The sequence below is a fragment of the Mauremys reevesii genome, linkage group 14 (genome assembly GCF_016161935.1).
Source record: "Mauremys reevesii isolate NIE-2019 linkage group 14, ASM1616193v1, whole genome shotgun sequence".
Taxonomy (NCBI): Eukaryota; Metazoa; Chordata; order Testudines; family Geoemydidae; genus Mauremys; species Mauremys reevesii.
The window spans coordinates 5055069-5071726 of NC_052636.1; the positions used below are offsets into that span (position 1 = coordinate 5055069).

The 16658-nt window shown below is 50.9% G+C and overlaps 1 protein-coding gene across 1 annotated transcript in view; it reads left to right on the top strand.

Annotated features, from left to right (window-relative positions):
• LOC120381403 (zinc finger protein 16-like) overlaps positions 1–16658 on the top strand; it is a 34865-nt gene that overhangs the window by 12628 nt on the left and 5579 nt on the right. The window contains exon 3 of the mRNA XM_039499593.1: positions 7392–7557. Within this exon, the coding sequence (XP_039355527.1) occupies positions 7392–7557 (166 nt within the window). The remainder of the gene's footprint in view (positions 1–7391; positions 7558–16658) is intronic.

Genomic DNA, 16658 nt, shown 5'->3' on the forward strand with positions numbered 1-16658 from the left:
CCTGGGGAAGCTGGGAACAGTAACTATGGGCTGGTGGGGTTCAGGGGAGAAAGGGAACAGGAAGGGCAGGGATATCACTGATTGCAGGATCTCAGCAGTACTAGATGTCAGGATAACACATAGTGCAGCTCATTGGAAAACAATCTCAACTATACATAAAATTATGGGGTCTAAATTATGTTTCCACTCGAGAGATTTTGGAGTCACTGTGGATAGTTCTCTGAAAACATCCACTCAACGTGCAGTGGCTGTCAAAAGCAAACAAGAAGTTGGGAGTCATTATGATAGGGTTTGATAATAAGACAGAAAATGTCATATTGCCTCTCTATAAATCCATAGTACACCCACATCTTGAATACTGCGTGCAGATGTGGTCTCCCCATCTCAAAGAAGATATATTGGAATTGGAAAAGGTTCAGAAAAGAATAAAAAAAATGATTAGGAGTATGGAACAACTTCTGTATGAGGTGAGATTAAAAAGACAGGGACTTTTCAGCTTGGAAAAGAGACAAAGGGGGGATATGAGAGAGGTCTATAAAATCATCACTGGCGTGGAGAAAGTGAATAAGGAAGTGTTATTTACTGCTCATAACACAAGGACTAGGAATCACCAAATGAAAATTAATAGGAAGCAGGTTTAGAACAAACAAAAGGAAGTATTTCTTCACACAACGCACACTCAGCCTGTGGGACTCCTTGCCTGAGGAGGTTGTGAGGGCTAGGAATATAACAGGGTTTAAAAGAGAACTGGATAAATCCATGGAGGTTAACTCCATTAATAGCTATTAGCCAGGCTGGGTAAGGAATGGTGTCCTTAGCCTCTGTTTGTCAGAGGGGGGTGATGGACGGCAGGAGAGAGATCACGAGTCCAGAATGCTGTGGAAGATAGTGCCATAGTGTAGCACTCCTTCCCCCTTCCCTCACCCTCCAGATCTAGGACAAGGAATCGGGCAGGAGTTTTCCCAATGGAACTGGAAGTTCCTGCAGTTTTCAAGAGGGGAGAAATGCAAAATCTGTCATTTCACCTCACAGTGTTTGATAAGTGGCTAGAAAGTTATCACAGTGACTGGGCCTGGCCAGGGAATGTCGGGCAGTGCTTGGAGCCAGGATTCTGGCACAAGCTGATCAGAGAGAAGGAACATGGTTAGTAGCAGCCCCCAGAGCCTCCATCCAGGGGCCCCCAACACCCCCAGTACCCAGAACCCAGATCCCCCCAGCCAGGGTCCCACCAGATATTTCCTGGGACCCAACTCCCAGAATCCCTGGCCAGAGAGATCCTAGATACCCCTCAGAGCCCCACTGGCCCGAGAACCCCCACCAGATCTTCACTGCCAGGCTGGGAATCCCACCAAGAGCCCCCACCAGCGAGGGACCCCAATTAGGAACTCACTGCCTTCCTGGGATTCCCCCACTGCCCTCCTAGGACCCCCGCCGGCCCTTCAGCAGAGAGGTAAGACATGTCCATGCCCTGTCACTAGCAAATAATGGTCACCATGGAGCCACCCCAGATGTGGCTACATCACAGAGACCATTTGTCATGGGGTTTAGGATACTTCTGGACCCACACTGCACTCAGAGTGACCTCCTCATCCCATGCTAGCTGGAGAAAAGAAAAGGGTCCAGCCAACTCTCCTGTTACCAGCTGGGAACCACTGATCCCCAAACAGGGGGAGGCCTCTGGCTTTGATGGGTAATTAAATATCTGGCTGGTCTCTTTCTTCAGCAAACATTTTAACAGAGGTAAAGGAGGGAACAAATGATTCTCAAAGGAGTCGGGAAAGATGATCTCTGGGCAATTTAACTCCCTACAACATCCAGGATGGAGAAGAACTCAGGGCAACAGGTTCCCTCGAAGGAAGAAGTTGGTGGGATTTAGAAACACGGGGAACAGCCCCAAACCCGAGAGGATTTTTAACTAACATTTGATAATGACATAGAAAGAGGGAAATCCTGAGCTTTGAGAGCAACGTTCGGAAATGAAAGAGAAAGGGTGGAACTCTGAGAGATTTTGGATCCATTTTGCAAATTATAGAGAGGAAAGTGGAAAATCAGAGGGATTTTATATCAGTGGTTGATAGGAGGCAAAATCTGAGTGTTTCACATCAATATTTGATAAATGAATAAAGAGGAAATGGGCAACATTTGCAAACATTTTATATCCATGTTCAAGAATCTGAGGAAAGGTGTCAATCTGAGATTTTCTTTGTATTTTATCATGAGAGAGACAAGGAAAACAATCTCAGGGGATATTCACTTAGAATTAGACAACTAAAGAAAAGTGGGGCAAATTTTAGAGTATTTTATATCAGTCTTTGAGATTTGCAGAGAAAAGAAGCCACAAGCTAAGCAATTGATAACATGAGAGAAAAATACCAAGATCTGAGGGGGATTTTATGTTGCTATTAAATAACTAGAGGGAAAAGGGAGACTGTTTGACTGCATTTTATGAGACTATCCAATATATAAACACAAAGTGATGGTTCCCCCCCACTGCCACCATTCACATGGGCAGCAGGGAGCCTGGGAGGAGCTGATTTAAGGGGCGGGGGGAGCTGGAAGGCTCCCTGGATAAAGGAAGCGGGCGGAAGTGGGGGACGGGCAGGTGACTGGCAACTGAGGGCTGGGGGAAACTGTGTTGGTAGTTTGGGGTCAGTGGGTGGGATTGGGAAACTCGGGTCTGGGCAGTCTCCATGGGGGACACGTGCTTTTCCATCCCCGCCCTGGCAGAGAACGGGCACCTCCTCCCACCCCCACTCCAGGGCAGCCACATGCTGGGGAATGACACAGGCCAACAATTTCCCACCTAAATGAGCACAAACCACGGCAGATAACGTGGGGGGGGGGGGGAAGCTGCCACATCGGAGAGATTTTAAATGGACACTTGAGAAGTATGGAGAGACCAGGGGAAATCGGGGGTGGTTAGAGAGCTCATCATTTGGGGGGGGGGGGAATCTCCCGGGATTTTCTATCCACGTGTGAGAATGGGGGAAAAGGGGCAAAGCTGGAGAGACTTTGTAGGTGGGAGGACGGGGCACACACAGGGCAGGATTCAGTGAACTCCCTCCCCACGGGAATTTCCTGGCTGCACAAAACAATTCAAATGTCCCGCCCCAATGACCTTCCCCCGATCTTCCCTTCAGCCCCCAGCCCCGCCCCACCTTCCCTGCAACCCTGGCTCCCCTGCGCCCCCAGCTCAACTCCTGCTCCCCGCCCGGATCTTCCCTTTAGCCCCCGCATCAATTCCCTGCTCAGTCCCCGCCCCCCGCCCCAGCGGAACGTTCCGGCTGATGCGGGCGGGGGGAAGGGCAGCGGCTTCAGCAGCTGCTACTGAGCATGCGCAGTGCCCGGGAGCAGCACAGGGCCATTGGGAGCGATTTAATGCCTCGCCCCCCCCGCAGGGCCCCCCCATCCCAGCGCGGGGGGGGCGGATCCTGCTGCGGCTCCGCTGGGGCCAAGGCGGCTCCGAGGCTTCTCCCGGGTTTCCCGGGGCAGAGTCACGTGCCCGCCCCCCCAGCGCCCCCCCCCCGGGGTCTCTCACTCCCCGGGGGCTCCGGGCGGGGCTGGGGCGGGCAGAGCCCGGGGCTGCCCGGGGGGCGGGGCCCAGATGGAGAAACCCCGCAGTAACAGCGGTTAGAACCCTCCCTTCCCTGGGCTGGAGAGAGCGGAAGCGGCCCCGGGGCAGGCTGGGAGTTGTAGTTTCTGACTCTCCCGGAAGCGGAAGTGATGTCAGCGGGGAAGCCGGAGCCGGGCTGCGAAGGAGCGTTGGGCGCTGCGGCTCTGCCTGGCTCGCGCGGGGCCGTTGGAGCCTCTCCCGGGCCGGAGAAGGGTTGGTGCCGGTGGGGCTCTGGGCATGCGCAGATCGCGGCGGGAGAGCCCTGCATTAACCCTGGGGTCCCTGCGTGGGGCCGGGGGCGGCCGGGCGGGAAATGTCGGTGCAGCCCGGACATGGCCGAGGGGGGGGCGGGTGACCCCCGAGGAGCGGGGAGAGAAAGGGGGGGGCTGAGATCCCCTCGGATTTACCGCTGCCCCCTCCCGTGGGGACCCCCCTCCTCCCCCGTCCTGCCCCTTTTCTCCCTAGAGCCACGAGCAGCGCCACGGGTGACCCCCTCCCCAACCCCTGAGAAGTTCCTGTCCCCGATTGTGCCCCATTTTCTCTCCCCTTCGCCAGGGGCCAGTTCAGGTCTCAGGTTTGGGGGTTTCCCCCATTCCCACCTGCAGGGATTTGTCCTTGTGCGGGTGGGAAATGGTTCCCCCGAGGGATTCCTGAGCTGGGCAGAGGGTGAATGGGCAGAGGCTGGGGGGGCCCTGAGACAGGGACACCTCTGGGCTGGGCTGGGGGGGCCACTCTCTGCTGGCAACGGGGCCTGGGAAGGGCCAGGAAGGGGAGGGAGGAGCAAGTGTCCCCCATGGAGACGACCCAGCCCCAGGTTTCCCAGTCCCAGCTACTTCCCCTCCCCCAACCTGCCCAACCCAGCAGCCCCCCCTCAACCCACCAACTGCTAGTCCAGGGGTAGGCAACTATGGCTGATTTTCAGTGGCACTCACACTGCCTGGTCCTGGTCACCGGTCTGAGGGAGGCTCTGCATTTTAGTTTAATTTTAAATGAAGTTTCTTAAAAATTTAAAAAACCTTATTTACTTTACATGCAACGGTAATTTAGTTCCATATTATAGACTTATAGAAAGAGACTGTCTAAAAACATTAAAATGTGTTACTGGCACGCGAAACCTGAAGCTAGAGTGAATAAATGAAGACTCGGCACAGCACTTCTGAAAGGTTGCTGACCCCTGTACTAGTCACATTCCCAGACCCCACTGCCAGCCCCTCCCCATAGCCAGTGACCTCACTCCAGCCCCACTCCTCTTCCTTGTGAAAGCCACATCACCCAGGGATCCCTGCCGGCCATGTGAATGTGAGGCAAGAAGAATCCATTCCATTCTGTTGTTGATTTAATATCGCTGTATAATCCCCTCAAATTTCCCCTCTTTCCTCTTGAGTGGTTGAATGGTGACATAAAATCTCCCCACATGATGCTTGTCCCTTATATTGGCAAATATTTAGTTTGTGCCCCATTTTCTCGTCAGTTCTGAAATACTGATATCGAATGCTCAAAAATCTTCCCACTTTTCTCTCCAGGTGTGTGACTGGGATCAGGGCTCATTGTACTGAGCGTGGCCCTGTTCTGACAGCTGCTGCAGAGACCCCAGCTGAGATCTGGGCCCTGTTCTGCCAGGCACTGAAGAGACCCCAGGTGAGATCAGACCCCACATTCTGCCAGGTACAACTGAGACCTGGACTGAGATCACGGCCCCCCTTGTGCCAGGCAGCGCATGACTGTGACCCAAACTGCTGCGTCCATTGTGCTGGGCACTTCAGAGACCTCGACTGAGATCTGTGTCCCTGTTGGGTCTGGCACTGCACTGATCCCGACCCAGATCACGCCCCATCACTGTACTGGGCACTGCACAGACCCTGACAGAGATCCTGCCCCCACAATTTGCCAGATGCTGCAGGGAACCCGAACAAAATCAGAGATCCTGCAATGCTGGGAGTTGCAGAGTCCCCCGCTGAGGTCAGGCCCCCTGTTCTGCAGGGCTCTGCATAGACACTGACCAAGATCAGGGTCCCCATTGTGACAAGTGCTGAACAGACACCAAGGGTATCTCTACCCTGCCACTAAAAACCCCCAGCTGGCCCATGCCAGGTGACTCAGGCTCACGGGCTCAGGCGAAGGGGCTGTTTAATTGCAGTGTAGGTGTCTGGGCTTGGGCTGGGGCCAGGCTGTAGGACCCTGCGAGGTGGGAGGGTGCCAGACCTTGGGCTGCAGCCCCAGCTGGACCATAGACACCACAATTAAACAGCCCCACAGCCTGAGCCGTGTGAGCCCAAGTCAGCGGGCACGGGCCAGCCGCCGGTGTCTGACTGCAGTGTGGACATGCCCACAGGGACAGAGAGGCCTTGCCACAAAAAGCTCAAAGGCTAAATAGGCCAATGGTGGGAGGCGACTCTCCATTTTACAGATGGGGAAACTGAAGCTCAAAGAGCTGAAGTAATTTGCTCAAGTTTGCATGGGGAATTTGGGGCAAAACTGGGATCTGAACCCAGATTGTTTGAATTCTTGCCTCTCCCCTTAACCCCAAGCCCAGCTTGTGTGTGTGCAGCGTTGTTTTGGTCTGTGTTTGCCTTGCATTGGCTTCCAAGACAGGCTGTGGAATTTCCTTCATTGGAGGTTTTTAAGACCAGGTTAGAGATACACCAGTCTGGGAATGTCTAGGGATACTTGGTCCTGACTCGTCACAGGAGGCTTGAGGAGACGACCTCTCAAGATCCCTTCCAGGCCTACAATGAAATAATTCTCTTTGTGCTGTGTCCTGTTCTACGCTGAGCTGTTTTGCATGGTGCCATTTGGAACTGTGATCGCACCATGTTGTGTAGCAGTTTTATGGTGCATTGTTTTGCCTCAGCATGTTTGGTGCCTGTGTTGTGCTGGTTTGAGATGAGCTCTTTTTTTTTTTTTTTTTCATTGTGTAATATTGTCCTAGGGGGTGTTAGTTTGCATCGTGTTTTCTTTTCCTCTGTATTGTCATTTTATGCTGTGGCTTTTGTTGTTTCTTTTTTCCTTTTTTTTTCTGAGTTTCCTGACATTATGTTGTGGTGGGTTTTACTCTGGATGTTGTGTTTTATACGTATATATTTCATGGCATCCAAGAAATGTAGGGCTAGATAGGACCTCAAGATGTCATCAAGTCCAGCTCTCTGCTGAGGCAGGACCAAGTATATGTACATTATCTCTGACAGAGCTTTGTCCTACTTGTTCTTAAAAACTTCCAGGGACAGAGACTCCCCAGCCCCCCTTGTAAGACTATTCCCGAGCTGACCTGCCTTAGCTCTGGGGACACCCACACAGACTGTAGTGGTGAGCAGCTCTGGAGAGAGAGGAGCCCCCAGTGAGTGGCAGCTGGGTAAAGAGACTGAAGTTGGGAGGAGAAACATTGACGTGTCCAAGGTCACCCAGGCTGTCTGTGACCGAGCTAGAAATAGGTTCTAGTGCCACCGTACTGCTGTTTCTGAAGGTCTCTGCCACCCTGGTGTTTTCGGCACTAGTGCAAACCCTTAGTACAGACAGAATTTACACTAGTGCGCTCTGATTGGCACTGGTGCGCCATGTCTCAGTTTGAAGGTTTGAGGTGGTGGGGGCGGGGGGAAGTGACCTCACAGAGGCCTGGGGCTGGCTGAACAGTGCAGCTGGGAAGGGAGGGGCAGCAGTGAGTGCTGGAGGTATGAGCCAGGAGCACAGCCCCACAGGGCTGGACACTGACTTCTCATGACCCAGGGGACACACCCAGAGGCGTTGCCAGCAAAATGCCGCTGATTTTCTGTTCACCGGCCAGTATGCGGGCGCACTTAGACGCCCTGGTGGGCGCTGTGGCATCCGCAGGCACCACGTTGGGGACCCCTGTTCTAAGCTGTCAACCCTGCCTGAGGCCGCGGGGCACCTTCTTCCTCTCTCGGGGCACCAGGTGAAACAGCACAGGAGTCGACTGTCAGCAAACAAGGGTAAATAAAGGAATGAAAGAAAAGAAGTGGGGGGGACTTTGGACAGATCCCAACAGGATATGGGGCCCTGGGAGACTCTCAGTCCCCTTCAGAGTTTACTGGGTCTCCAGCATTGCCTTTGAGGGTGCTGCTCCCACGCCCTCCCCTCCCCCTTTACTGCCACCACAGGGCCTGTCACCGTCACTTCCTGAGGGGTGACCCCACAGGGTGTGTTTTGTTATCCCTCCCCGAACCGGACCCCTTGTGCACCCTCCGTCACTCACCTCTGAGGAGACAAGGCGGGTGATGGGGCGCGGGCGCTGCTGTGCTGGAGATGGGTGGCAGCCTGGACCCTCCTAGAAGGTTGCTGGGATGCTGATGTGCAGTGGAGGAGAACGGGGGCTTGGTGGAGACCACAGACCCTTTGGCCCACACTGTGTCCCAGCTCGCCCCTCCTGGCCGGGGAGGGGGAAAGAGGCAGAGGGCTCCTGCATTGCCTCCTTCCAGGCACCGCCCCCCACAGCTCCCATTGGCCGGGAACAGGGAACCGCGGCCAATGGGAGCATCGCGGGAGGTACCTAGAGGAGCGGCAAGAGAGCGCACGCCCAGAGTCCTGACCCGCCCCCGCCCAGGCTGCAGGGACATGGAGCAGCGCGGGGCCGGGGCAGGCAGGCAGGGAGCCTCCCTTGGCCCCGGTGCCTGCTGCTGCCACCCCGGAGCCGCTCTAGGTAACCGGCGCTGGGCTGGAGCCTGCATCCCAACCCCCTGCCCTGAGCCCCCTGCCACATCCCACACCCCTCCTGCACCCCAGCTCCCTGCCCTGAGCCTCCTGCCGCATCCCACACCCCTCCTGCACCCCAGCTCCCTGCCCTGAGCCCCCTGCCACATCCCACACCCCTCCTGCACCCCAGCTCCCTGCCCTGAGCCTCCTGCCGCATCCCACACCCCTCCTGCACCCCAGCTCCCTTCCCTGAGCCTCCTGCAACGTCCCACACCCCTCCTGCACCCCAGCTCCCTTCCCTGAGCACCCTGCCACATCCCACACCCCTCCTGCACCCCAGTTCCCTTCCCTGAGCCCCCTGCCACATCCCACACCCCAACCTCCTGCCCTGAGCCCCCACCGCACCCTGCACCATTTCTGCACCCCCTGGGGGCAGCGTTGGGGTGGGGACTTCGGGGTAGGGGTTGGATTGGGGCAGGGAAGGGGTGGAGTGGGGGCGGGGCCAGAGGCAGCAAAGGGGGGTGTCAGTGATGCGGCCCTCGGTTCAATGCACTAGTCCTCATGTGGCCCTCGTGCTCGTTTGAGTTTGAGACCCCTGGCCTAGGCTTTGGCTTCAGCCCCGGGTGGTGGGGCTCAGGGCCCTGACTTCAGCCCCATGCGCTGGGAGTTCAGCTTTCTGCCCTGGGCCTCAGCGAGTCCAATGCCGGCCTTGCTAGGCAGCCCCCTGAAAGCTGCTCACGGCCCCCCAGGCTGCCCGGGAGCCCGGAGCCCTCTGATTCCCAGCCGCGGCTGGGATTTAAAAGGCTCTGGGCTCCCCGCCACGGTGGGCAGCCCGGAGCCCTCTGATTCCCAGCGGCGGCTGGGATTTAAAAGGCTCTGGGCTCCCGGGCAGCCCGGAGCCCTCTGATTCCCGGCCACGGCTGGGATTTAAAAGGCTCTGGGTTCCCCGCCGCGGCGGGGAGCCCAGAGCCCTTTAAACGCGTCTGCCACCCTAAGGGCACACGGACTGCCCCCCCCAGCCCAGGGCGGCAATTCAGCAGTCTGCTTGGGGCGGCAAAAACTGTAGAGCCGGCCCTGCTTAGGACGGAAGAATCCCATGCACTGCTACAGACTAGGGACCGAATGGCTGGGCAGCAGTTCTGCAGAGAAGGACCTAGGGGTTACGGTGGACGAAAAGCTGAATATGAGTCAACAGTGTGCCCTTGTTGCCAAGAAGGCTAATGGCATTTTGGGTTGTATAAGTAGGGGCATTTCCAGCAGATCAAGGGATGTGATCATTCCCCTCTATTCAGCACTGGTGAGGCCTCATTTGGAGTACTATGTCCAGGTTTGGGCCCCACACTACAAGAAGGATGTGGATAAATTGGAGAGAGTCCAGCGGAGGGTAACAAAAATGATTAGGGGGCTGGAGCACATGACTTCTGAGGAGAGGCTGAGGGAACTGGGATTGTTTAGCCTGCAGAAGAGAAGAATGAGGGGGGATTTGATAGCTGCTTTCAACTACCTGAAAGGGGGTTCCAAAGAGGATGGATCTAGACTGTTCTCAGTGATAGAAGATGACAGAACAAGGAGTAATGGTCTCGAGTTGCAGAGGGGGAGGTTTAGGTTGGACATTAGGAAAAACTTTTTCACTAGTAGGGTGGTGAAGAACTGGAATGGGTTACCTAGGGAGGGGGTGGAATCTCCTTTAGAGGTTTTTAAGGTCAGGCTTGACTAAGCCCTGGCTGGGATGATTTAGTTGGGTTTGGTCCTGCTTTGAGCAGGGGGTTGTACTAGATACCTCCTGAGGTCCCTTCCAACCCTGAGATTCTATGATTCTATGAATCACAGCAATGTTCAGGTTACTGCCAGTCCCAAAGGACCAGTCACTTCCTTAGGTCAAATGACTCTTAGATCTTCCAACAAAGACAACACTTGTAGTCAGTCCTGTCATAACCTGTATTAATATTTATTTAAAAGGAAATGAGAGTTGTTTACAAAGTTAAAGCAGGTAATCCTATAGATGCAGATGAGTTACAGTCTGAAATTTCAAATGGTAATAGAAGCTTCTATAATAAGCAAGCTCTGCATATTCTTTAGGACTAACCCCGGCTAGGCAGCTGGGGATCTCGTGCTGATGCATAAAAACTTTGCCCCCCCGAGTCCAAGCAGCATACAGATCATCAGTTCCTTCTGTATGGGGTTTTTCATCCCCTTCCTGCCATGTGCTCTGTCCTGGAAACTCAGCTAATGGAAAGTCAAGAGCACAACAACAGTCTTGTGTCTTCTTTGACGTCCCATAATAGTGTCTCTGGTGTTGATGGACCTTTCCTGCCAGGCAGGGTGTAATGCATTCGGTTGCCAATCAGCACTTCACCTAGGTAAAGTCTCTCTCCTGTCTGGTGATTTACAGAGCCTCAGAGGCTCACAATGCAACTAGTCAGATATTAACCCAGGCAGCAACTCACAAGCATTTAATGAAGTCTAAAGATGTTCTTATAATCCTAATACCTGTTTTATCAATACTAACACAGGTGAGTCAGACTGATTCCACTGTGCGTTTGTCCATGTTCAGTTAAGACACACAGGCTTGTGTAAGAGCTAACACCTCATCTGCCAGTGTCACAGGCAGGCTGGGCAGGGATGGTGTCTCTAGCCTCTGTTTCCAGAAGCTGGGAATGGGTGACAGGATGGCCAGTTGATGGTTACCTGTTCTGTTCTTTCCCTCTGATGCACCTGGCATTAGCCACTGAGCTAGACGGACCATTGGTCTGAGGCAGTGGGCCCTTCTTATGTTCACAGTCTGTATGAGGCTGTGGGACTCGCTGGGGAGCCACAGAAAGGAACAAGATGTGCTGAGGCAAGAAGGCCCAGTCTCAGAGCCCCCGGGGTCACGCTTCCCAAAAGCTAAAACTAGGCCCAGCCCATGAAGGGGGCACTGCCAGGAGAGACTGGATAAAGGCTGGAGCATCCAACAGCTTTGTAAACCTGAGAGAGCTGCCTTGGGGACAGTGACAGGGAGAATCCCCAGAGTGACTCCTTTGATTCTGCTCTTCTCTGGCCTTTTTTCATAGAATCATAGAACTGGAAGGGACTTTGGGAGGTCATCTAGGCCAGTCCCCTGCACTCAAGGCAGGACTAAGTATTATCTAGACCATCCCTGAGGTGTTTGTCCAGCCTGCTCTTAAAAATCCCCAATGATGGAGATTCCACAACTTCCCTATGCTATTTGTTCTGGAGTGTAACCACTCTGACAGTTAGGAAGTTTTTTCCTAATCTCCATCCTAAATTGCCCTTGCTGCAATTTAAGTCCGTTGCTTCTTCTCCTATCCTCAGAGGTTAAGAACAATTTTTTCTTCCACATCCCTGTAACAACCTTTTATGTACTTGAAAACTATTATCATGTCCTCTCTACTCCAGACTAAACTAACCCAATTTTTTCAATCTTCCCTCATAGGTCATGTTTTCTAGACCTTTAATCATTTTTGTTGCTCTTCTCTGAACTTTCTCCAATTTGTCCACATCTTTCCTCATATGTGGCACCCACAAATGGACACAGTACTCCAGTTATGGCCTAATCCGCACAGAGTGGAGTGGAAGAATTACTGCTTGTGTCTTGCTTACAGTACTCCCTCAAATACATCCCAGAATGATGTTTGCCTTTTGCACTGTTGACTTATACTTAGCTTGTGATCCGCTATGGCCCCCAGCTCCCTTTCCGCAGTGCTCTTTCCTGGGCAGGAATTTCCCATTTTGTACATGTGCACCTGATTGTTCCTTCCTAAATGAAGCACTTTGCATTTGTCCTAATTGAATTTCATCCTATTTACTTCAGGCCTTTTCTCCAGATCATTTTGAATTTTAATCATAGAATATCAGGGTTGGAGTATCTAGTCCAATCCCCTGCTCAAAGCAGGACAAATCCCCAGACAGATTTTTTCCCCAAATCCCTAAATGGCCCCCTCAAGGATTGAACTCACAGCCTTGGGTTTAGCAGGCCGATGCTGAAACCACTGAGCTCTCCCTCCCTGGTCTATCCTCTAAAGCACTTGCAACCCCTCCCAGCTTGGTATTGTCTGCAAACTTGGTAAGTATAACAGAGGATGTTACTGGGAGGGTTTCACCGTGTCTCAGAGGGTTACACCATGGTGGGAGGGGGCTAGGCCTGTACTGGAATAAGGTCACTCTGTGCTTCACAGTGTGGCAGAACCTAGAGTGTCCATTAACAGGGAAAAATCAGGGGGGAATCAGCATGTGGAATGGACAAAAGCCCCCTCTGCATTCTCTCACATTGCCCTTCTCGTCCTGGCAGGCTGCAGGTTAACGTCCACGTTTTGCGCCAGATCATTTCATCCTCCCAAAGGGAAGGAAATGGCTGCAATGGAGCTGGTTCAGGTAAAGGATTACCAGGGAGCTGGTGGTGGGTTCTGCTTGGAGGGAGAGGAGCAGTAAATGCATAGGAGGGTAGGAGCGGCTGGAGGTGGTGGGAGGCAGGAAATATCTCGGGTGGAGAAAGGGAGGGGACAGGATGTGACAAACCTGCTGAAACTTATGTAATTTAGGGTGTGATGGGTTGTCACCCCGGGGTGCAGTCTGGGATGGTTCTGGGAACCGCTGCGCCCTCTAACCCTCAAGCTGGGCTGGCCCTTCTCACACTGCTTTGCTGGAGATTCAGCCAGCCTCTCCAGGGCCTGTTATCACCCAAGACGACAGCAGGTGGCGCCATGCATCCAACTAAGCTACCTGAGTGCTTTACCTAAGCCGCTCAAGGACAGATAGACGACAACAGCCAATTTCCCAGCTCCCCAACCTTGCACACCTGCTGTAGTAAATTATACCATCTTATAGTGCACAGGGATCTGTATAATGTAAGCTCATTAATATAGTTCGCCTTCCCCTCGATATGGGAAAGATGTGCACAACAAGCCTGTGCTAACCAAGCTCAGCTTTTCCCCAAACACTTCATTCAAAATGCACTGATTAAGATAAAGCATAAAACAAATTTATTAATGGCAGAAAGGTAGATTTTAAGTAATTATTGTTAGAACAAAAAAGGAGCCGGTTGATCCAGAGGCGGATATGAATACAGGCTTCTTTATTGTGTTACTTGTTCCCCTTGACCCAACTATCGAGTAAGTACTGGATAAGTTACATCACATGCCTTTTATCTAAGTTTGTATGTAAACACCTACATACGTTACAACACGCCAAAACCCCTCATTAAGTAGTAAACACTCATACAATTAGTATACCCACCCCTATCCACTATCACAGTATTACACATATCATAGAGGCATTTTTACCTTGAAAATACCGTTCTTTGCAATAACGTGTTGCTACAAATTTCCCTAAACAGCAGTTCTCGGGGTATGGAGGAAGGATCAATGAGCAGTTCTCGGGGAGGGAGGAAGGGGCCATAAGCCAGGGCTTGTTTATGTAGCTGGGAAAGGAAGGGGAAGGGGGAGATAACATTTCTTTTACTTTCTTTCACACAAAGGACATTCATTCCAGCAACTACACTTCTCATGCAGCTGCATCAATGTCAATTCTTACAAGCAACAGAGAAAGGAAAAATATGGCAACTTATTTGTTAAGCAAAGAATTCCTGCCTGCTTATGTCTTTGTCCCCAATGCATGGCAGCACATTAGCAGCTTCCCAGCTGTTTTACTGAACCCTAACGTATCCCAACAATTCTAAGTGATAGCAAACAGATCAAAGCAGATTACTTAGCAGATAACCAAAAACTCAAACTAAGCCTAACATACTAGATGGATAGAATTTGAATTAGCAATTTCTCACCCTGACTGATGATAGAAGCAGTCCCCCAAGTTTCCATACACAAGCTAGAAATCCCTTTACCCTGGGACCAGCAGTTCCCCCAGTTCAGTCTTTGTTCCTCAAGTGTTTCCAGGAGTTCTCTTGTGTGGGGAATGAGGCCAAGAGATGATGTCACACCCCACCTTATGTAGCTTTTCCATATGGCAGGAACCATTTGTTCCAAACTCAGTTCCCAGTCCAGTTTGTGGAAAAATACAGGTACCAAAATGGAGTTCGTTGTCATGTGGTCTAGTCACATGTCCTAGCATGTCCTGCTGAGTCATAGTAGCCATGACTCATAGGCTGGCTGAAACATTCACAGGAAGGCTAAGCTCTTCCACGATCCATTCTCTTTGTTGATAAGCCATCAGCTCTGTCTGGCTTCTTCATTGTTGTACCTGAAAGGCTCGTTGTGGGTGTTACCCAGAGTAAGCACCTTTGAAATACAGATACAGAGTCAATATCCATAACTTCAAATACAAACATGATCCATGCACACAAATAGGATAATCATATTCAGCACATGACACATCTTGCACAAAATGCATCATAATTATGTCCTAATCATATTATAACCATACCACTATGATGAATATGGGGGTGTAGTGTCAGATAGGGCCTAATTTCAAGGGATTTGGGAATGGAACTTCTCCTCTTTGTGGAACAGGAAATAACCCTCCAGCCAGGGCTGGGAAAACTTCTCTGACTCCCAGTGCTGGAGCCTGAATCTACTGCCACTTCATTAGTTACCACCACCCGCAATCTTTGTGGTACTGCAATCTTCACCTGTGATGATTTTATATTCTGTTCTAGGTCATTGATAAGAATGTTAAATAGCACACGGGCAAAAAGCAATCCTTGTGGGAACCCGCTAGAAATAAATCCACTTGACCATGGTTCCCCATTTACAATCCCAGTTTTTAATCTATTTAATGTATGCCGTGTTTATTTTGTATCATTCTAGTTTTTTAGTCAAAATATTGTGCTGAATCAAGTCATATGCCTTACAGAAGTCTAGATATATTACATCAATAATATTAACTGCAACCAAACTTTTGATCTCATCTAATAAGGATATCCTTATTTTCTCTAAACCTTTGTTAACAGGTACTAATTATATTACCTTCCTTTAATTCTTTATTAACGAAATCCAGTATCGACTGCTCCATTATTTTGCTCAGTATTGATATCAGACTGACACTCTTGTAGTTAGCTGGGTCATCTCTTTTACACTTTTTAGAATTGGCACAGCATTAGCTTAATTCCAGTCTTCTGGAATTTTCCCTGTGTTCCAAGTCCTAATTACAATCAACATTAATAGTCCACCACGCTCCTCCACCAGGTCTTTCAAAACTCTTGGATACAAGTTATCCAGACCTGCTTATTTAAACATGTCTAACTGTAATAGCTGCTGTTTAATGTCCTTGTGAGTTCTTGTTGGAATGGAAGGAGTGTCGTCGTCAACATCTTATGATACGAGTACATCATCTGTTTTTCTCCAAATCCAGGAGAGAACACTTATTGAACACTTTTACCTCTTCTGCATTATTTTTGATAATTCTGCCATTTCCGTCTAGTAATTTATCACTACCATTGTTAGGATTAATATACTTTTCAAAACTTCCTTCTTATTTTCATTGATTGGTCATTGATTTCTGATAGCTTCCTTGACGAGGCGGTTCTGGCGGGACCCAACTGAGAGTGCCAATTCAGGACCACTTGCTCAAACAGGGCAGTCACAGCCCTAGGCTGGGGTTTTTCCACCTCTAAGGCAAACCAAACCAGCCAGACAAAAAGGACTTCGGTTTCACCCCACTGGCTAACCACAAGTCACACGAGCAATTTCCTTAGACACTCCAGTCTCCCAGTATCACCACCAGTGCCACCCGTCCCGGGGAGGAATGGTTATGAAAACCAACACCCCAATAAAAGAAAAAGGTTCTCTCGATTCCAAAGAATCAAGCCCCAGACCCAGGTCAATATACACATCAGATCTTACCCACAAATCACGCTGTTGCCAATCCTTTAAAATCTAAAGGTATGTTCATAAAAGGAAAAAGGTAGAGATGAGAGGTAGCATTGGTTAAATGGAATCAATTACATACAGTAATGGCAAAGTTCTTAGTTCAGGCTTGTAGCAGTGGTGGCATAAACTGCAGGTTCAAATCAAGTCTCTGGAGAACATCCCCCGTTGGGATGGGTCATCAGTCCCTTGTGTAGAGCTTCAGCATGTAGCAAAGTCCCTCCAGAGGTAGAAGCAGGATTGAAGAAAAGATGGAGATGAGGCATTAGCCTTATATAGGCTTTTCCAGGTGTAAGAACCTCTTTGTCCTTACTGTGGAAAATTACAGCAAAATGGAGTCTGGGGTCACATGGGCCAGTCCCTGCATACTTTGCTGAGTCACAAGGGGTGTCTGCCTTCTCTCCATGGGTCAGTTGTGTAGCTGATGGTCCTTAATGGGCCATCAAGCAGGCTAGGCAGAGCTAACACCAACTTGTCTGCGATGTCTCCCAGAAGCACAGCACCAGCTTGAAATACAGACAGTATGGAGCTAATATTCATAACTTCAACTACAAAATGATACATACATACAGACAGCATAA